The 20,982-nt window shown below is 36.2% G+C and overlaps 2 protein-coding genes across 2 annotated transcripts in view; both read left to right on the forward strand.

The window, feature by feature from the left end:
* The window catches only part of LOC149780247 (hemicentin-1-like), a 103,401-nt gene extending 102,111 nt beyond the window's left edge, over positions 1–1,290 (forward strand). Inside the window, exon 14 of the mRNA XM_089937036.1 lies at positions 978–1,290. Coding sequence (XP_089793162.1) covers positions 978–1,228 — 251 coding nt within the window. The 3' untranslated portion in view covers positions 1,229–1,290. The remainder of the gene's footprint in view (positions 1–977) is intronic.
* Positions 1,291–1,601: 311 nt separating this feature from the next.
* LOC149780248 (hemicentin-1-like) overlaps positions 1,602–20,982 on the forward strand; it is a 63,013-nt gene continuing 43,632 nt past the window's right edge. The window contains exons 1-5 of the mRNA XM_089937035.1: positions 1,602–1,892; positions 15,232–15,504; positions 16,506–16,793; positions 18,782–19,054; positions 20,001–20,282. Coding sequence (XP_089793161.1) covers positions 15,252–15,504; positions 16,506–16,793; positions 18,782–19,054; positions 20,001–20,282 — 1,096 coding nt within the window. The 5' untranslated portion in view covers positions 1,602–1,892; positions 15,232–15,251. The remainder of the gene's footprint in view (positions 1,893–15,231; positions 15,505–16,505; positions 16,794–18,781; positions 19,055–20,000; positions 20,283–20,982) is intronic.

Below are 20,982 nucleotides of genomic sequence, written 5' to 3' on the forward strand. Positions count from 1 at the left end.
ATTACAGAGACAAACTGAAGATAAACCATCTCATTAAATGTAAATATGAAGTACTAAAAGATACAGATAAAGATGTTACAATTCTGTATATACAGTGAAAGGTAAAGGTAAACAAATTTAAAATCCTTAAATATGTGATGAAATTTATTATATAAACTGCATTCCCTCAAATAGTCAAAGATTGTTTTTGTGGTAAATCAATATTTCTGTATCACTTAGTGCAAATTAAGGCACTCAGTACAAATATTCATTTGAAGAGGAAATCTTCTACAGTTATAGCTTAAGATGAGAAAGTTGGAAGAGGCAATTTTTTAAAATGAATTCAGACATAAAAAAGTGATTTAAGGGGGATATCAGATTTGCCTTATCTTCTCAAAAGTCAAGCCTAAAATTGTGCATAAGTTGTAGTTTCATGTATTGTTCATTTCCATAAATGAAAGAAATTTATTCCTGTTTTAAATTTTTGACATCACAGGATATGAACTGCTGGAATGACATGTAATGTCCTTGTGAGTTACCCCCATTATTTATAACTCAGATAAAGATTCATAGCAAAATAATCTGAAGAAATAAATTTGTCTCCAGGATGACCACAATATTTTTTTCACAGACAGTTGGTTTATTTCAATATTAATTCTGACAGACAGACAGTTGATATATTTCAATGATAATTCTGACAGACAAACAGACAGTTGATACATTTCAATAATAATTCTGACAGGCAGACAGACAGTTGATATATTTCAATTATAATTCTGACAGACAGAGAGATAGACAGTTGATATATTTCAATATTAATTCTGCTTTTAAAATGGAGCAATTGTTAAGATTGTTTATTTCCTGACAAAGGAGCCAGGGTTAGATTGGCATACTACAGTAATTAAATTATATCTCAAGCTGACTTCTGCAGATCATAATTTGGGGTAGATTCTCAAAATGTGAAATTTGTTTGGAAACATTTTTTTCCTTTTTCCTAGCTGAACCTGTAATTACTCAGGCTCCAAACAACTTAGGAGTGGACATTGATGGTAATGCAACCTTTCCCTGCCGAGCTGTGGGACTTCCCTCACCAAAAATCTTCTGGCAGAGAGAGGATGGAAAGCGTCTGGACTTTACAGGCCGAGTCAAACAGCTTCCCTCTGGGAGTCTCTTTATTGAAGGAATGTATCTTTCTTTTGGAAATATAATCAGTCATCATTGTTCTAGGTGTCCTTGGTATGGCTGTTGAGAGAATTTTGCATTCTTTTCTTGTGAAACAGTAAATTTTAAAAAAATTAATTGTCGTATATATTTTCACTTAACTGATTGACTAAGTAATATGGATTTATATGTGTACTGGTATATATATATATATATATATATATATATATATATATATATATATATTTTGAATTGATAAACTAATTAAACAGATTTATTTGTGTACTGATATATACATGTACAATGAATTGATTGAAAAAGTATCAATAACTATATACATATATATATATATCCTCTGAATTTATTTATTAAATATTGTGGACATGTTTATGGAGTGAATTTATATAATTGCTATAAAATAAGAAAAGTTTACTTTAACATATTAAAACTAAACAATTCATGTAATTCAAAGTGGTATGACACAAAACTTATGTAATTCATAGTGCTATGACACAAAAACTCATGTAATTCAAAGTGGTATGACACAAAAACTCATGTAATTCAAAGTGGTATGACACAAAAACTCATGTAATTCAAAGTGGTATGACACAAAAACTCATACTATCAGTATTAATTTTATGATACATGTCTTTCAGGTGTAAGAGTTGGAGATGAGGGTCGTTACACATGCAGTGCTCAGAATCAGTTTGGGATCAAGGAAGCCTCAGCCTTTCTCACAGTAACAGGAATCGGTGAGTATACAAACTTTATCAGGCAGAGCAAATATGTCTGTTCCCTATTCTGTTTGTGCTTAGTAACTTGAGTGTAGCTAAATTTGGGTAAAGGTCAAAATCAAGGTAATGCTCACTGAAAAACAGAAAATTGTTACCAATTGATCATATTAGTGCTATATCACAAACCTAGGTCAGCTGTTTTTTGATGGCTTCCACTTGATGGTATTAGTTCTGCATTACAAAGTGAAGTCAGTTGTTGCTGATGGCTTCCACTTAATGATATTAGTTCTGCATTAAAGTGAAGTCAATTGTTGCCGATGCTTCCACTTGGGGCTGGGAAGAAGCTGATTCATTTCGGGATCTAAAGTTCAATGGTCAAGGTCACTGTGGATGAAAAATGGAAAATGTTTTTTGCAAACAATGTCATTTCTCATCTGTATACCCTTACCAAGGTTCATGGATACCTTACATTTTGAGAATGAGAGAAGCATATTGACTTTGGGATCAAAAGTTCAAAGATCAAGGTCACTGGCTGAAAGAGAAAAAAATGTGTGCATAATAACTTTAGTTTTTGATACATACCTCAACCAAAGTTTGTAGAGTGCTTTCACTTGATGTATGGAAGAGGCTATTTGTTTTGGATGCCAAAAGGCGAAAGTTCAGAGTCATTGTTATTCATAGAAAAATGGGTTTTTGGCACAATTATTTTTATCCTAGAGTAAGTTCCTTTACAGACATTGTGGATTGCTTGCACTTAATAATAATATTTTTCAATATCAGCTGTACACTACAAGTGCCTACATGGTTAACTATCAAACACGGTGTGTGGGCCTTTAATGTACCATGCACACTACTCTTATTTAATATTTGTTGATTTTTAAATGTGATTAAGTTTTTGTGTATGATATTTTTACAAAATTATAAAACTTATTGTCTCACATACTCATTATAAAGTGGAACAGGTACCCAGACTTTCATCCTGGATTGTTAATAATGTCATTTACAGTGTGTAATGGAGACATTTAAAGACAAACATTTAAAAGATGTATAATAATTGTCCCCAGCCTTTTAAAAAAACTGCTGGAAATCGTATCCTCTTTTAAATTTTCTATCACACATTTTCCACACTATAACTTAAAGTCAGGGCCCTGAGTGGCCAAGTGGTCTAAAGCACTCACCGTCCATATCACTGCCATCTCACCTCTGTCTGTGTGGGTTTGAGTCTCAGGCTTGGCTAACGTGTGTATGTGAGAAAGCCTGCCAGTAACTTCTCGTGTGTCAGTGGTTCTTCCCTGGGTTTTCTAGGGTTCTTCCTCTTCCAGTCATACTGGCCACCATGTATAGCCTATCTTGTGCTAAACAATTGGCATTAAACCCAACAACATCAAGAACAACAACAACATAGTTTACAGTTAATTGATTTAAGGGATCAAACTTGGCATAATTATACAATATCATTAAAGGGTATGTCATCTATGCACTTGTGGTCAGATTTTCAAGGCCAAGGACACAGCTTAACATGTAAAGCTTTCCTTGACATTTTACTTTATGTTTTATTACTTCCAAGTCTTATGAGATTATGGAATGAAACTTGGTATACTTGTTTGTATATCATCATTAGAAGTTGTGTCATGTACCATATTGGTTGTCCTAACTTCAAGGTCAAGGTTACAGCCAAGCATTTCTTTAAGGTGAAGGTCACAGCTCAGTAATTTAAGTATTCCTTCACACTTCTGCTCCAATGTATGACATTAAAGCTGTTTGAGATTAAATAATAAAATTTGGTATACTGGTATATCATCATTAGAGTGTGTGTCATGTACAACATTGGGGATCCTGTCTTCGCACTCATGATCATGGCTCATTATTTTAAGTTTTCAGTGACATTTTCTACCTCATCTAAAAATAATACTAGAGCTCTTTGAGATTCAAGGATAAAATTTAGTATACTTTTGCATGATCATTATAAAATATATGCTGTATACAACATTGTGGATGATATCTTCCAATTCAGTATCACAATTTAATATTTTACATTTTCTGTGACACTTTCCCTTCCAGTTTATAACTTAAGACATGTTAGGGATTAAGGTATGAAACATATACTTTATTAGAAAGAGTATTATTGTGTACAGCACTGGGGATGATATCTTCAAGGTCAAGGTGATAGGTTAATATTCTAAGTTTTCCATGACATTTAATTTTGTGCTTGTGATGTTTTGAGCACTTTCGGTGTCAGGGATGAAAACTTGTATACATGTATAATATTATTAAATACTGTATCATGTACCAAATAAAACTGCGTCTACTATACATTATCTGTCACATATAACAATTGGGAGACCTGTCCAGGTCCAAGTCATTGGTCAATAATGCAAGTTTTCTTTCATACTTTCCTTTCCATTCTATAACATCAGACCCATTTGAGAATAAGAGATAGAGCTTACTATGTTTGTCATGTACAACATGTTGGGTGGGTGGGTTAGGTGTCACATCTTTAAGGTCAAGAGCACAAGCCAATACACAACATGTTGGGGTGGTGGGTTAGGTGTCACATCTTTAAGGTCAAGAGCACAAGCCAATACACAACATGTTGGGGTGGTGGGTTAGGTGTCACATCTTTAAGGTCAAGAGCACAAGCCAATACACAACATGTTGGGTGGGTGGGTTAGGTGTCACATCTTTAAGGTCAAGAGCACAAGCCAATACACAACATGTTGGGTGGGTGGGTTAGGTGTCACAGCTTAAGGTCAAGAGCACAAGCCAATACACAACATGTTGGGTGGGTGGGTTAGGTGTCACAGCTTTAAGGTCAAGATCACAAGCCAATACACAACATGTTGGGTGGGTGGGTTAGGTGTCACATATTTAAGGTCAAGAGCACAAGCCAATACACAACATGTTGGGTGGGTGGGTTAGGTGTCACATCTTTAAGGTCAAGAGCACAAGCCAATACACAACATGTTGGGTGGGTGGGTTAGGTGTCACATCTTTAAGGTCAAGAGCACAAGCCAATACACAACATGTTGGGTGGGTGGGTTAGGTGTCACAGCTTTAAGGTCAAGAGCACAAGCCAATACACAACATGTTGGGTGGGTGGGTTAGGTGTCACATATTTAAGGTCAAGATCACAAGCCAATACACAACATGTTGGGTGGGTGGGTTAGGTGTCACATCTTTAAGGTCAAGAGCACAAGCCAATACACAACATGTTGGGTGGGTGGGTTAGGTGTCACATCTTTAAGGTCAAGAGCACAAGCCAATACACAACATGTTGAGATGGCTGAAAGATGGCTGCCATGTATATGTGGTCTTAACACAGCTCCACTCAGCTCCATGAACTTAATGTAAAAACTGGTGTTAAATATGCTAATACCTGTAGCCATCATTTATACTGTGGATTTATGACAATATTAAGTTAGTGTAAGTGAAATTTTATGTGCACATGTTCATGTATTCAAGTGAATTTAGAAACCTGTTCAGAACAAAGGATTTTTGGCTATCCAAGATGGCTACCGAAGTGGATATACTTGAAATTGAACTACACCTACCATATCTGAACTTCAGTTGATACCAACTCAAACACATTATGCAAGTTTCATTCAAAAGTTTATGGATATGTGCTAGTCATAAATAAGGATCTGATATACTTTTGCTATCACTGCTATGAACAAGCTGAAAATATCAGAATCATGGAAACATATTTAAATACCAGCCTTGTAGGTTCCTTACTCAACACACTCAGCTCAACCTTTTCTGCATCATTCTCTGGCTTTAGTATGTCTGATATACCTGAAGATCAGAGCCACACAGATAATCCCATGCAGGAAAGTCATGTTCAGAATAAAAATGAAAACAATGGTGCAGATGATGATTTGGAATTATCCATTATGGCTGACACTCCAGAATTCTTGAGGGTCAAACATAATAAATACAGTATCACTGTGAATATAGATCCACAAAAGTTTGAGTTTGTAAAACAGATATTGGATTCAGAACCTTGCATGACTTCATGCAGTTCAAGTGTACAAAATGGTATTATCTACAGAACAAAAGAGAAAAACACTGTGACAGCTACATTGTATAAAACAACATGTGTCTTACATATACAGGGGCTGAACAGTCTCACATGGTTAGATCATATTATCTGTAAATGTAAACAGGATGAGAATACCCATGCTAAAGGCATTTATATGCTGACATCTACACCAGTAACTAGATGTAGTACCAAACATGAAACAGTTCCTAAAGTCTTTGACCTAAATGACTCAGGCAATAAAATTAACACCCCTCCAGAGTGTCAGGCAATTACATGCTCCATAAATCATGACCACAGCAGTGATGGCTTAAGCCTTAATGATTTCTCCATGTGTGTACATCAAAAAATAATTAGGAAATTGGAGACCCAAATCGAAGAATTAAAACTACAGTTACATGCTATTAAATCAGCACAGGGAAGGGTTAATGAGCAAGTAACCTCATGTGAAATAGCAATTCAGACAGACTCCCAAATATCAACAGTATCAGATGCTCAGACACAGACAATCCCAGTACCAGCCAAAAGAAAATGTAAAATGACCATGCAAATAAAAACTGATGCCCAAAGTAATCCTGCATTGCAGACAACAGTATCCCCCTCTCAGTCATGCGACACACCTGCAACAGCAATAAGTGTACATCCATGGCCCGCAGTTCAAACAAGTCTGTTACCTTCACCAACAACTGCATTTCCCAGTGCTCAGACAAATGTGTCAGAATCAACAACAGTAGTTCACACAACTGAAACACCAATTTCAGCACCCCTTCCTCCAAGATATGTGTCTGAAATACAATCCAGAGTCCAACACACGAAATCACAAGCCAGAAAAGATAGGACTCTAATAATTGGCTCCTCCATTTTGAAAAGTATAATACCAAGGAGACTTTTTAAAACAGATGTACAGACTTTAAGAGGTGCAAAAATCAACAACATCACTGACAGAATAATGAACAGTGACCTAACCAAATACAAACAAATTATTATTTTAGTAGGTGGAAATGATGCCTGTGAGGGAAGGTCACTAAATCAACTCAAAACAGATTTTGAAAGTTTATTGTATGCTGCTAGATATTGCAGCCCAAATACATGTAAATTAATGATATCGGGACTACCTCCTCATGTGGACACCAAGGCCAAAGAAATAAATGATCTGATAATTGACTTATGTGAAGATTTCAACCTACAGTACATTCCACAATACAAATCTTTCTTCATTCAGAATCAGGATGTCAACCTTAGTCTCTACCATAGAGACAAAATTCATCTAAGCAGAAAAGGAACCTCTCAGCTACTGAGAAATATTAACATGTATGCCCCTATTTTCAAGCACTTTAATGAAGAGTGTTGTCTTAACTGTGGAGAAACTGGGCACTTGACACAGGTATGCCATCATGGCAAACAGATCGAGTGTTTTAGGTGCCATAAATATGGACACAAACAAAGACTTTGTCCATCAATGTATACATATTAGGAAGCTGGCAAAGAGGAGAATGCCAACGCTTCATTTACAAAAAAACTAAATGTACCCAGTGGGACTCTTGACTCTAACTATTCAATGGACACTGTTGTAGATGCAAATGTAAATGGATTTTCAGGGTTTGTATGTGACTTTGAAGATGCTAATATATATGAACATTTAAATATAGAAATAGGATGTCAGAATGATAAAAGCAGTATGGAGACAATCTCAGTGAGTACCCCATTGCATGATGACATACATGTAATTGATTTGAAACTAAATACAAAAGGTTTTAACATAGGTCACTTAAATGTACAAGGTATAGTGGGAAAGATAGACCAGATTAAGTTAATGTTGTCTTCCATGGAAAATAATATACATGTTTTAGGACTCACTGAAACCAAATTAAATGCTAACCACAATGATGATCTATTTCACTGTCAAGGCTACAATAAACCATTTTGTAGGGACAGAGAGACAGCCGGGGGGGGTCTTGTATACATTAGGGAAGATGTAAATGTAAAAAGGCGACTTGACTTGGAGTCACATGAAATTGAGAGTATCTGGGTGGAAATTTTTCAAAATAATGCAAAATCTTTCCTAGCTGGTTTCATTTATAGACCACCTTCCTCCAAAGCATTTTGGAATGATAACTTTTTGAAACAAATAGAAAGTGTTCTAGCACAGGAGAAAGAAACATATATACTCGGAGATATAAATAAGGACCTTCTCAATACTCAAATAAGGAACAACTGGATGGAATTTATTGAATCATTAGGCCTAGACCAGCTGGTAAATGAGCCTACAAGGGTAACAGAAAAATCAAGCACTCTTATTGATCACATTTATACTAATCTACCAGACAATGTGGCTTGTGTTAATGTACCAAATGTTGGTCTTAGTGACCACTATCCTACTTTTTTGACAAGAAAGGTTAAATGCAAGAAAAATAAGAAAAATACACATAAAACGATCACTTACAGATCGTTCAAAACTTTTAATGAAGAACAATTTCTCAATGACCTATATAAAGTTCCATGGAGTATGATCCAAAATTTGGATGACATAGATGAAGCCATGAGGGTGTGGACTGACTTATTTATGGATGTAGTATCTAAGCATGCACCACTGAAAGTACATCGAGTAAAGACTGATTTTCAACCTAATTGGCTTACTACTGAAATCCTAGATGCTATGAAAACACGAGACAAATTCAAGGCTATGGAAAACCATGCACAATATAAAGTATGGAGAAATAAAATAACAAGTATGATCAAAAAAGCTAAAAAAACTTATTATCAATCATTACTTGAAAACAAAAAGAGCAACACAAACTCCATTTGGAAAGTCTTCAATGAACTCACTGGAGGAACGCACAAAAAACAGACAAATAAAATTCACTCACTTCTGGTAAATGACACCATAGTCACTGATGAAACTGACATTGCAAATGTTTTCAATGATTTTTTCATCAACATTACCACAAAGTTAAAAGAGCCAGTGATAGAAAACAACTTTAATGAACTGAAAAAGTTCTGCAGCAGTAAAATCTCAAAGGAGGTATGTTTCTCTATCCCACCAGTGTCAAAAAACTTTGTTAAAAAATGTCTCAGTGAACTTGATACCAAGAAAGCTACAGGACTTGATCAGATTGGTCCACGACTCATTAAATCTTCTGCCTTTGCTATTGTAGATAGCATAACATTCATAATTAATTTAAGTATTGCAACCTCATCTTTCCCCAAAATATGGAAAACTGCAAAAGTAACTCCTATTCACAAATCTGGTTCTAAGGATGATGCTGATAACTACCGACCAATTTCAATACTACCAAACTTGTCAAAATTGATTGAAAAACATGTCCATGACTCATTCATGTCATATTTAACCAAACACTTGCTGTTACACCCTAATCAATCAGGCTTTAGACAGAACCATTCCTGTGAGACTGCCTTGATCTCCCTAACTGATAAATGGCTTCAAGCACTTGACCAAGGTAGAATAATAGGAACTGTATTTGTAGATTTCAGGAAAGCTTTTGACATGGTGGATCATGAAATCCTTTTGAAGAAACTGAAAATCTACCAGTGTGATGAAAGAACAATTAGATGGTTTACTTCATACTTAAATGAGAGAACACAACATGTTTACATAAATAATGTTCCGTCTGAACCTGAAACAATTAGATATGGAGTACCACAAGGCTCAATTCTAGGTCCACTACTATTCATTTTATTTATTAATGACCTACCACTTTTACTAAGAGACTCAATATCATCTACAGATCTCTATGCAGATGACACAACATTGTCAGACATCCAAAACACAAAGCATGAACTCGAAATTTCTTTACAGAATGCACTAAACAAACTGGAAAACTGGTGCACATGTAATGGCATGGTGGTAAATACTGGTAAAACTAAAATATTACTTATCTCAACACGGCAAAGAAGGACAAATCTTGATAGTCATGAACTATGTCTGACATGGAAGGATACAAATCTGCAAATAGTCTGTCATGATAGGCTACTTGGTGTTCTGGTAGATAATAACCTATCATGGACTGAACATATCAAACATACCAGTAAAAAAGTCAATTCAAGTTTATGGCTTCTCAGTAGGATAAGACATTTTCTCCCTGAAAGGCACAGGAAACTATTTTATAACAGTTACATACAACCCTATTTGGACTACTGTAGTACAGTATGGGGTAATTCAAATGATAAAAACATAGCAAAGCTGGCACATCTTCAAAAAAGAGCATTTGGGCTAATATCAATCCAGAAAGAAAGCAAGGAAAGTTTAGCTGGTAGGTTAAAAATATTACCTATTAAAGACCGAATCTGTTTGAGAAAAGCCAAATTAATGTACAGGATATCTCAGAATAGTGCTCCTGAATATTTACAATCACTATTCCAGTATAGGCTACCTGGTAATACTCCCCACCTGCGATCCATGTCTACCAAACAGTATAAAATTCCCAAACCAAATAAGGAGTTATTTAAAAAAAGTTTCCAATACTCTGGAACTCTGCTCTGGAATAGTATTCCAGCTGAGATTAGAAATGCCCACTCTATTTCCTTCTTCCAAACCCAATATATTCAGTGGCTTCAGAGATGCAGCTTAAATAAATAAATTCCTTTGTATGAGGGCCTCAAGGTAGATTAGTTTTTAGCTAATTGTGTTACCCTCTTTAAATAAGGTCATTATTATTATTATTATAGCACAAGCCAATATACAACATGTTGGGGTGGTGGGTTAGGTGTCACATCTTTAAGGTCAAGAGCACAAGCCAATACACAACATGTTGGGTGGGTGGGTTAGGTGTCACATCTTTAAGGTCAAGAGCACAAGCCAATACACAACATGTTGGGTGGGTGGGTTAGGTGTCACATCTTTAAGGTCAAGAGCACAAGCCAATACACAACATGTTGGGTGGGTGGGTTAGGTGTCACATCTTTAAGGTCAAGATCACAAGCCAATACACAACATGTTGGGTGGGTGGGTTAGGTGTCACATCTTTAAGGTCAAGAGCACAAGCCAATATACAACATGTTGGGGTGGTGGGTTAGGTGTCACAGCTTTAAGGTCAAGAGCACAAGCCAATACACAACATGTTGGGTGGGTGGGTTAGGTGTCACATCTTTAAGGTCAAGAGCACAAGCCAATACACAACATGTTGGGTGGGTGGGTTAGGTGTCACATCTTTAAGGTCAAGATCACAAGCCAATACACAACATGTTGGGTGGGTGGGTTAGGTGTCACATCTTTAAGGTCAAGAGCACAAGCCAATATACAACATGTTGGGGTGGTGGGTTAGGTGTCACAGCTTTAAGGTCAAGAGCACAAGCCAATACACAACATGTTGGGTGGGTGGGTTAGGTGTCACATCTTTAAGGTCAAGAGCACAAGCCAATACACAACATGTTGGGTGGGTGGGTTAGGTGTCACATCTTTAAGGTCAAGGGTTAGGTGTCACATCTTTAAGGTCAAGAGCACAAGCCAATACACAACATGTTGGGTGGGTGGGTTAGGTGTCACATCTTTAAGGTCAAGAGCACAAGCCAATACACAACATGTTGGGTGGGTGGGTTAGGTGTCACATCTTTAAGGTCAAGATCACAAGCCAATACACAACATGTTGGGTGGGTGGGTTAGGTGTCACATCTTTAAGGTCAAGATCACAAGCCAATACACAACATGTTGGGTGGGTGGGTTAGGTGTCACATCTTTAAGGTCAAGATCACAAGCCAATACACAACATGTTGGGTGGGTGGGTTGGGTGTCACATCTTTAAGGTCAAGATCACAAGCCAATACACAACATGTTGGGTGGGTGGGTTAGGTGTCACAGCTTTAAGGTCAAGAGCACAAGCCAATACACAACATGTTGGGTGGGTGGGTTAGGTGTCACATCTTTAAGGTCAAGAGCACAAGCCAATACACAACATGTTGGGTGGGTGGGTTGGGTGTCACATCTTTAAGGTCAAGAGCACAAGCCAATACACAACATGTTGGGTGGGTGGGTTGGGTGTCACATCTTTAAGGTCAAGATCACAAGCCAATACACAACATGTTGGGTGGGTGGGTTAGGTGTCACATCTTTAAGGTCAAGATCACAAGCCAATACACAACATGTTGGGTGGGTGGGTTAGGTGTCACATCTTTAAGGTCAAGATCACAAGCCAATACACAACATGTTGGGTGGGTGGGTTAGGTGTCACATCTTTAAGGTCAAGATCACAAGCCAATACACAACATGTTGGGTGGGTGGGTTAGGTGTCACATCTTTAAGGTCAAGAGCACAAGCCAATACACAACATGTTGGGTGGGTGGGTTAGGTGTCACATCTTTAAGGTCAAGAGCACAAGCCAATACACAACATTTTGGGTGGGTGGGTTAAGTGTCACATCTTTAAGGTCAAGAGCACAAGCCAATACACAACATGTTGGGTGGGTGGGTTAGGTGTCACATCTTTAAGGTCAAGATCACAAGCCAATACACAACATGTTGGGTGGGTGGGTTGGGTGTCACATCTTTAAGGTCAAGATCACAAGCCAATACACAACATGTTGGGTGGGTGGGTTAGGTGTCACATCTTTAAGGTCAAGAGCACAAGCCATTATTTTGTGTTTCAGTAGCATTTTCCTTCTTCTTTGCAACCTATGAGCTGTTAAAGAAACATGAATGTAAATTTGATACACTAGCAGACGTGTTGTATTCCAACATTTGGGGACCTACCTTTAAGACCACGGTTACAAGTACATACTATGTTTTTGCTTTTGTTCAAGCTTTATTTATTAAAAGTTGTTTTATATTCAGGATGTACCACATTATACTCCATATTTAATATCATCATGTGTAACAGTCAAGATTGTAACTCAAGGTCACGATCACTAATCAATTTCTTCATCATTTTTGAACTTTTTCTTAAATTCTCTTGGAGATAGACATAATAAATTTGATCACTCTCTTTGCCAGTAGTTATTCCACAACTCTGTTACAGGAATGACAGTCCCATTTCACTGTATAGTTTTGGTCACATTGTGACAATAAATGGTGGTGAAATGACCATACCAGTAGATCCTTGCCCTCTCTACCATCATGGGTATCGATTGGAATGTCACTGCTTTAATATTGGATGGTATCATTATGGTTGATTATAAAAGTGTCTTTACCCTTTGACAATATATGCAGAACCCATTTTGCAACTTTTATTTTATTATCTGTTTTGAAAATTTATATAAATTTTATCATTTTCAACAAAGCTTCCAAAACTGTTGGAATTGATGGTAAGTGAAAAGTATTGTCTGCCCCACCATGATAGTGGTATAGCCTTGCCTGTTCATTTATCTGTCTGTCTAACCATCCATCCTTCAATAAATATTTAGATTTAGGTCATTTCAGGAACTGTGGTGGGAAATCCATAGTCCTTGAACACATTTCTGCTTTAAAATGAAAAATACCTGGTGATATTTAATTATTAGATTCTGTAGAAACCTGTGCTATTTTAAACTTATATGTTATATATGGTGATATTAATTAGATATTTTCAGTTATTCAGTATTTATTGTTAACATAAATTCTTTACTGTAATACATCTTGCCATAACCAGTGTACAAATGTATGAAACAGGAATTTGTTAGGACCTGTAACACTTAGATGCATGCATGTAATCTGTGAGAGATCATGCATGAAATCTGTAAGAGAGCATACATGAAATCTGTGACAGGGCATGCTTGAAATCTGTGATAGAATATGCATGAAATCTGTAAGAGAACATGCATGAAATCTGTAAGAGAGCATGCATGAAATCTGTGAAAGAGCATGCATGAAATCTGTGATAGAGTATGCATGAAATCTGTAAGAAAACATGCATGAAATCTGTGAAATAGCATGCATGAAATATGTCAGAGAGCATGCATGAAATCTGTGAGAGTACATGCATGAAATTTATGAGAAAGCATGCATGTAATCTAAGAGAGAGCACGCATGAAATATGTAAGAGAGTATGCACGAAATCTGTGAGAGAGTACATGCATGAAATCTGTGAGAGAGCATGTATGAAATCTAAGAGAGAGCATGCATGAAATATGTAAGAGAGTATGCATGAAATCTCTGAGAGTACATGCATGAAATTTGTGACAGAGCATGCATGAAATCTGTGAGAGAACATGCATGAAATCTGTAAGAGATCATGCCTGAAATCTGTGAGAGAGCATGCATGAAATCTGTAAGAGAGCATGCATGAAATCTGTGAGAGAATATGCATTAAATCTGTAAGAGAACATGCATGAAACCTGTAAGAGAGCATGCATGAAATCTGTGAGAGAGCATGCATGAAATCTGTAAGAAAGCTTGCATGAAATCTGTGAGAGAGCATGCATGAAATCTGTGAGAGAGCATGCATGATCTGTAAGAGAGAATGCATGAAATCTAAGAGAGAGAACATGCATGAAATATGTGAGTAAACATGCATGAAATCTGTAAGAAATCATGCATGACATCTTTGAGAGAACATCCATGAAATCTCTGAGAGAGTACATGCATGAAATTTGTGACACAGCATACATGGAATCTGTGAGAGAACATGCAAGAAATCTGTAAGAGATCATGCCTGAAATCTGTGAGAGAGCATGGATGAAATCCATGAAAGAGCATGCATGAAATCAGTAAGAGAGCATGCATGAAATCTGTGATAGAACATGCATGATCTGTAAGAGAACATGAATGAAATCTGTGAGAGAACATGCATGAAATCTGTGAGAGAGCATGCATGAAATCTAAGAGAGAGCATGCATGAAGTCTGTAAGAGAGCATGCATGAAATCTGTGAGAGAGCATGCATGAAATCTGTAAGAAAGCTTGCATGAAATCTGTGAGAGAGCATGCATGAAATCTGTGAGAGAGCATGCATGATCTGTAAGAGAGAATGCATGAAATCTGTGAGAGAATATGCATTAAATCTGTAAGGGATCATGCATGAAATCTCAGAGAGCATGCATGAAATTTGTGAACCCTGGTCAAGTCATACCAATGTCCAATAAAACTGGTTCGAGCAGCTGCCTCGCTTGGAGCTCAGCATTAAGAGGTTAATGTTAGGACTGGTGGGCCTGGTGTCAGGATAATGTGACTGGGTGGGACATCATGCTACATGTCTGCTGCATGATGCCCCAGTGCTAGGCATATCCATAAATTGTCACACTACAGACATCGTTGCGATATGACTGAAAAATTGAAAAAGCTACATTAAAAATCCAAAACACACACACACACACACACATACATTATCCCATCATCTTGTATCTAACCTAAGTGTATGTTAATGATATTTGTTTTAGGCAATATTTTATTATTACAGTTCGCCCACTAATTGGCTACATGGAGCCCACAGTTAGTGTAATTCAAGGGAATGATTTAGAGCTTAATTGCCAAGTGATCCTGGGTAACCCTCGGCCAAAAGTGCAGTGGGTGCGGCGTGATGTGATACTTCAGCAGGACCAGCATGTTGTGAAGAACTTGGATGGGAACATGATTATTAGTGATGTTCAACCTCGCCATGAGGGGGACTACATGTGTCTTGCATCAAATGTGGGAGGAAATGCAACTTTTGTTGTTTCAGTAGATGTTCAAGGTAGAATACAGAATGTTCATTACTTTTGTATACAGTCACTGAACAGATAGATAAATAAGCAATGTATTAAATTGTTCAAACTTTCTGATACACTGAAAAGGCTGGCAGGATATATATTTTTAAGACCTCAACATCTAGATGCAACAGTCTGATAGTAATCCCCTTTTCAATCCATTACTCTGTATGTCTGTCCACACTTCTTGTGACCAGCATATAGCTCTGAAATCTCTGAAACTGTGTACATTACTGGATGCCACTTATATATATATATATATATATATATATATATATATATATATATATATATATATATATATATATATATATATATATATATATATATATATATATATATATATATGTATGCATGTATGTACAGAGTTATTGCCTGCATATTCTTATGCAGTTTTGTGTACATGGTCTTATAGACCTCTTATGGAATTTGTATTGTCAATTCTATTTCGATAGAGTTATGGCCCTTGGCAATTGACTTCATTTCTTCACATGGGATACTCCTTGTAACCAGCATAGCTATGTAATTGTTGCACATACTTAGATGCCTGGGAACCATTCAAATGATGCAATTTGATGTGCACATTGTCTCATAGTATATGTGCCTTTTATAGGTTTTCTCTTATCAACTCCATTTTGAATAGAGTTATAGTCCTAAACGTACCTTTTCTGGGTTTTGTCTGGTCAACTCCATTTGTATTGAGTTATGGACCTTGGTCCTATATGTGGCTTTTATAGGTTTTGTTTTGTCAACTCTATTTGGATAGAGTGGCATTTGATATTTAACTTATTAGCTTGTCAGTAATGTTGGTTGTAACCAGCATAGCTGTACAACAACTTAAGAGGTGGGGAGACCAGCCACTGGACAGTTTGTATAGGATTCAAGTTTATATTGTGGATGTTTTAGGGAAGTTTCGCTGCAATAATAATAATAATAATAATAATAATAATAATAATAGTAATAATAATGATAATAATAATATTTTCAGTACCTCCCAGCTTCCAGTTTATGAGACCTGAAGATGAAGAGACAGAATTTAGCATTATTGAGGGACAGGGGGTTGTCCTTCCATGTACAGTAGCTGGAGACCCCCAGCCTTTCATAGAATGGTTTAAAGATGAGAGTCCAATCTCCCCAACTGACTATCACTACTTTATCCGTGAGGATGGGAGTTTAGAAATTTTTTCAGCTGAGGCTACAGATACTGGGAGGTATAGATGCTCTGCCTCAAATATCGCAGGAAGTTTGGAGAAAGTTGTGGAATTGTTTGTTCAAGGTATGATTTATATGTACAATAAAAATGTCAAAAACTTACTTGATTTAAGTTCCATTTCCCTAAACTATGATTCATATTAACAAAAAATTTCTGAACAAAATTGTGCATCTATTTTTCTTTCTGTTGAAGGCACTTCATTAATAGCAATGTTTGTCAGAGACATAGTTGATATTAATTAATAATAAAGACCAACATTTTGGAGGAGTAATAATTAATAATTATTGCAAATATTTTACAGTGTCACAATTAATATTAATTAATAATTAATATCATGATTTGCCATCAGTGTTAATATTAATAATTATCATCAACATTTGGCAGAGTCAATTTTATTTTATAGATTAAACTTGTAGGTCCCTTCTTGCAGTTCTTCATAATTTCTAGGGGTGTTTAATCTGATGAGAATCTGCAGATTTTCAGTTTTTCTAAACTATGCATCCTTGAAAAACATTGTAAATATAAATGTAACCCTGTTAGAATATTTTAATTAATTTGAATTTATAATTTGCTTGATATACATGCATACCCCATTCAAAGATTCTCTATTCCTAGATAAAAAGTGTTTTTTTATTAATTATATAAATTTAATTCAGACTCAGTAAAACTTGAACACAGAAAGAGTGCCAGCATTAGTGGAATCATGGAGCAAGGGGGCATACTTTTTTTTTTACAAATTGCACCTGCTGCAATTAACATATTGCCATATGTCACTCAAACCCTAATACATGACAGTACTCATCAATACTTATGCACCACCAACCAATACTCTCACTGGCAAAGGCATGATAATACTTGTGGACAACCAACCAATATACCCACTGGCAAAGGCATGATAATACCTGTGGATAACCAACTAATACTCTCACTGGCAAAGGCAAGACAATACTTATGGACCACCAGCCAATACTCTCACTGGCAAAGGAAAGACAATACTTATGCACCACCAACTGATGCTCTCACTGGCAAAGGCATGACATTACACATGGACCATCAACCAATACTCTCACTGGCAAAGGCATGGTAATAATTGTGGACAACCAACCAATACTCCCACTGGCAAAGGCATGACAATACTTGTGGACAACCAACAATACTCTCACTGGCAAAGGCATGACAATACTTGTGAACCACCAACCAATACTCTCACTGGCAAAGGCATGGTAATAATTGTGGACAACCAACCAATACTCCCACTGGCAAAGGAAAGACAATACTTATGGACCACCAGCCAATACTCTCACTGGCAAAGGCATGACAATACTTGTGGACATCCAACCAATAATCTCACTGGCAAAGGCATGACAATACGTATCACCACCAACCAATACTCTCGCTGACAAAGGCATGACAATACATTTGGACCACCAACCAGTACTCTCAGTGGTAAAGGCATGACAATACATTTGGACCACCAACCAGTACTCTCAGTGGTAAAGGCATGACAATACTTTTGGACCACCAACAAGTACTCTCAGTGGTAAAGGCATGACAATACTTTTGGACCACCAACCAATACTCTCACTCGCAAAGGCATGAGCATCACATGATTTACAAGAATATTGGCTGTTGACTGACTTTGAGGCAGAATGTCTATATATCCAACTGCCACTGCATATCATTTACAAATTCAAATCATCATATATCAACATAAACTACTTCATATGTTATACTGTGCTAATGAGTAGGGTAGTGGTTGTGACCCAAGTTGGTCATGAGAACATTCAGAAAGGTCTCATATGGTCACCATGACTTTTTTTAGGGTGGCAAAACTTACCAAATGGTGGAAATGGGGTTGTGAGGCTCAGATTTTTTTTAGGTTAGCAGCCAAAAAAGGTTGGGAACCACTGGAGTAGGGCATAGTTATATCTGTACTGGCAATAGGTAATTTGTTTTCCAGTTGTTAACAAAATGATTAATGCAGAAGAAAAAGAAAAATACTGTTTGATGGAAAAATTACATGTGCTTCAGTGACAAATATTTCTTTTCAGTTCCCCCAACTATTGCTGGTGACCCAAGTGAAGAATTAACAGTAATAGAGAACACCACTGTCACTATGACATGTGAAGTCATGGGAGTGCCCAAACCTGATATCCAGTGGAAGAAGAACTTTGTGCCATTCAAACCTGATTCCAAAAGATTTGTGATGAGTGATATTGGTCTTACTATCACAGAAGCAAAGATCTGGGACAAGGCCATATATGAATGTATAGCTTCCAACCTTGCAGGAAATGAAACCAGAGTTATTACATTGGTTGTCAAAAGTAAGTGTATACATGGTTAAAGTTTATTACATTATTTGTGAAAAGTAAGTGTTTACTTGGTTAAAGTTTATTACATTATTTGTGAAAAGTAAGTGTTTACTTGGTTAAAGTTTATTACATTATTTGTGAAAAGTAAGTGTATACATGGTTAAAGTTTATTACATTATTTGTCAAACTAAGTGTTTACTTGATTAAATTTTATTATTTGTCAAATCTAAGTGTTTACTTGGTTAAAGTTTATTACATTATTTGTCAAGAGTATGTGTATCTAAGGTTCAAATTTATCACATTGGTTGTCAAAAGTAAGTGTATACATGGTTAAAGTTTATTACATTATTTGTGAAAAGTAAGTGTATACTTGGTTAAAGTTTATTACATTATTTGTCAAAGCTATGCATTTACTTGGTTAAATTTTATTACATTATTTGTCAAGAGTACATGTATCTAAGGTTCAAATTTATCACATTGGTTGTCAAGAGAAGTTGTATTCTGGGTTAAAATATATGACATTCAATGTCAAGAGTAAGTAGTAGATATTATGATAAAGTTTTTACATCAATTGTTGAAATATATATATATATATATATATATATATATATATATATATATATATATATATATATATATATATATATATATATATATATATATTTCATTATGTACAAATTGCACATTTACTGTAAATAACTGCTAATTGGTATCCCAACACGGTGCAAGCAGAAGTGGGCCATATTACTTTGTTCTCATCTGTACATCTATCTCAAGTCTGTCTTAGCATGATAGCAACAGCACTTTTGTAGCCATGCCATATCAATGATGACCTGAATAGATTTTTGGATCCTTTGAATTTTTTAAAACATATTTATTATTTTTTACCTTAGACATTTTTGGATATGCAGTGGGAGAATATGTTTTACAAATACAAATATTTTTTTTTAAAACTCAGTTCCTCCAACAATACTGGATAAAGGGGCAACTGATATAACAGTGCTCAAGGGCCAAGAGGTGTTACTGACATGTGAGAATAATGGTGACCCAACCCCACTTGTGGAATGGAAGAAAGACGAGGCACCAATGAATATATTTGACAGCAACAATGGATTAGACCTGTTGTCAACTGGATCCCTTCAGATCACTTCAGCCAAGGTCAAGGACACAGGAAAATATGTCTGCATTGCAACCAATGATGCTGGTGTGGACACAAGGGATTTTTCTCTGAAAGTTCATGGTAATTTGTTCTTAATTGTTTCAAAAGATTTCCTTGATGTTGTCTTTAAAGGATTACTAAGGGGCCTCAAGTGGCCGAGTGGTCTAAAGTGCTCTTCATTACGGATCACTGCCATCTCACTTCTGTCTGCGGCGGTTTGAGTCTAAGATTCAGCCAATGTGGGCATGTGAGAAAGCTTGCCAGTAGCTTCTCGTGGGTCGGTGGTTCTTTCCGGGGTTTTCCGGGTTCTTCCTCCACCCTTAATACTGGCCGCCATGTATAGCCTATCGTGCTGAAAAATGGTGTTAAACCCCACAACAACATCAACAACAACAAAGGATTACTAAATATTAAAATTGGAAATTGGTAGTAGTGTACCATATCTAATGTAAACATCTGGACATTAAAAAATGAATTACTTTTATCCCTGTCCAAGTTCTGTTGAAGATTAGAATTTTTCCTGTATGTCTTATGTGGAAAATGAATATGTATATTGTTAATATTGTGTATTAATGCATGCAGCAAGATTGGTGCTGGTCAGAAATGGGTAGATAAACTAGGTTGCATTATAACCTTGCTTGCCCCAAAAGAACACATGATAATATGGCTGTGTTTTCTTTTACAAATAAGGAAATCAGTTTGCAGATGTGGTGCTTTGTATTTCGTTTAGTTTATTTTAAAAAAGTTTTTAGTTTGTTCATGTACTGTTGCTGATGATCTA

Source organism: Sinohyriopsis cumingii, chromosome 16 (assembly GCF_028554795.1).
Source record: "Sinohyriopsis cumingii isolate HCF-2022 chromosome 16, ASM2855479v2, whole genome shotgun sequence".
Lineage (NCBI taxonomy): Eukaryota > Metazoa > Mollusca > Bivalvia > Unionida > Unionidae > Sinohyriopsis > Sinohyriopsis cumingii.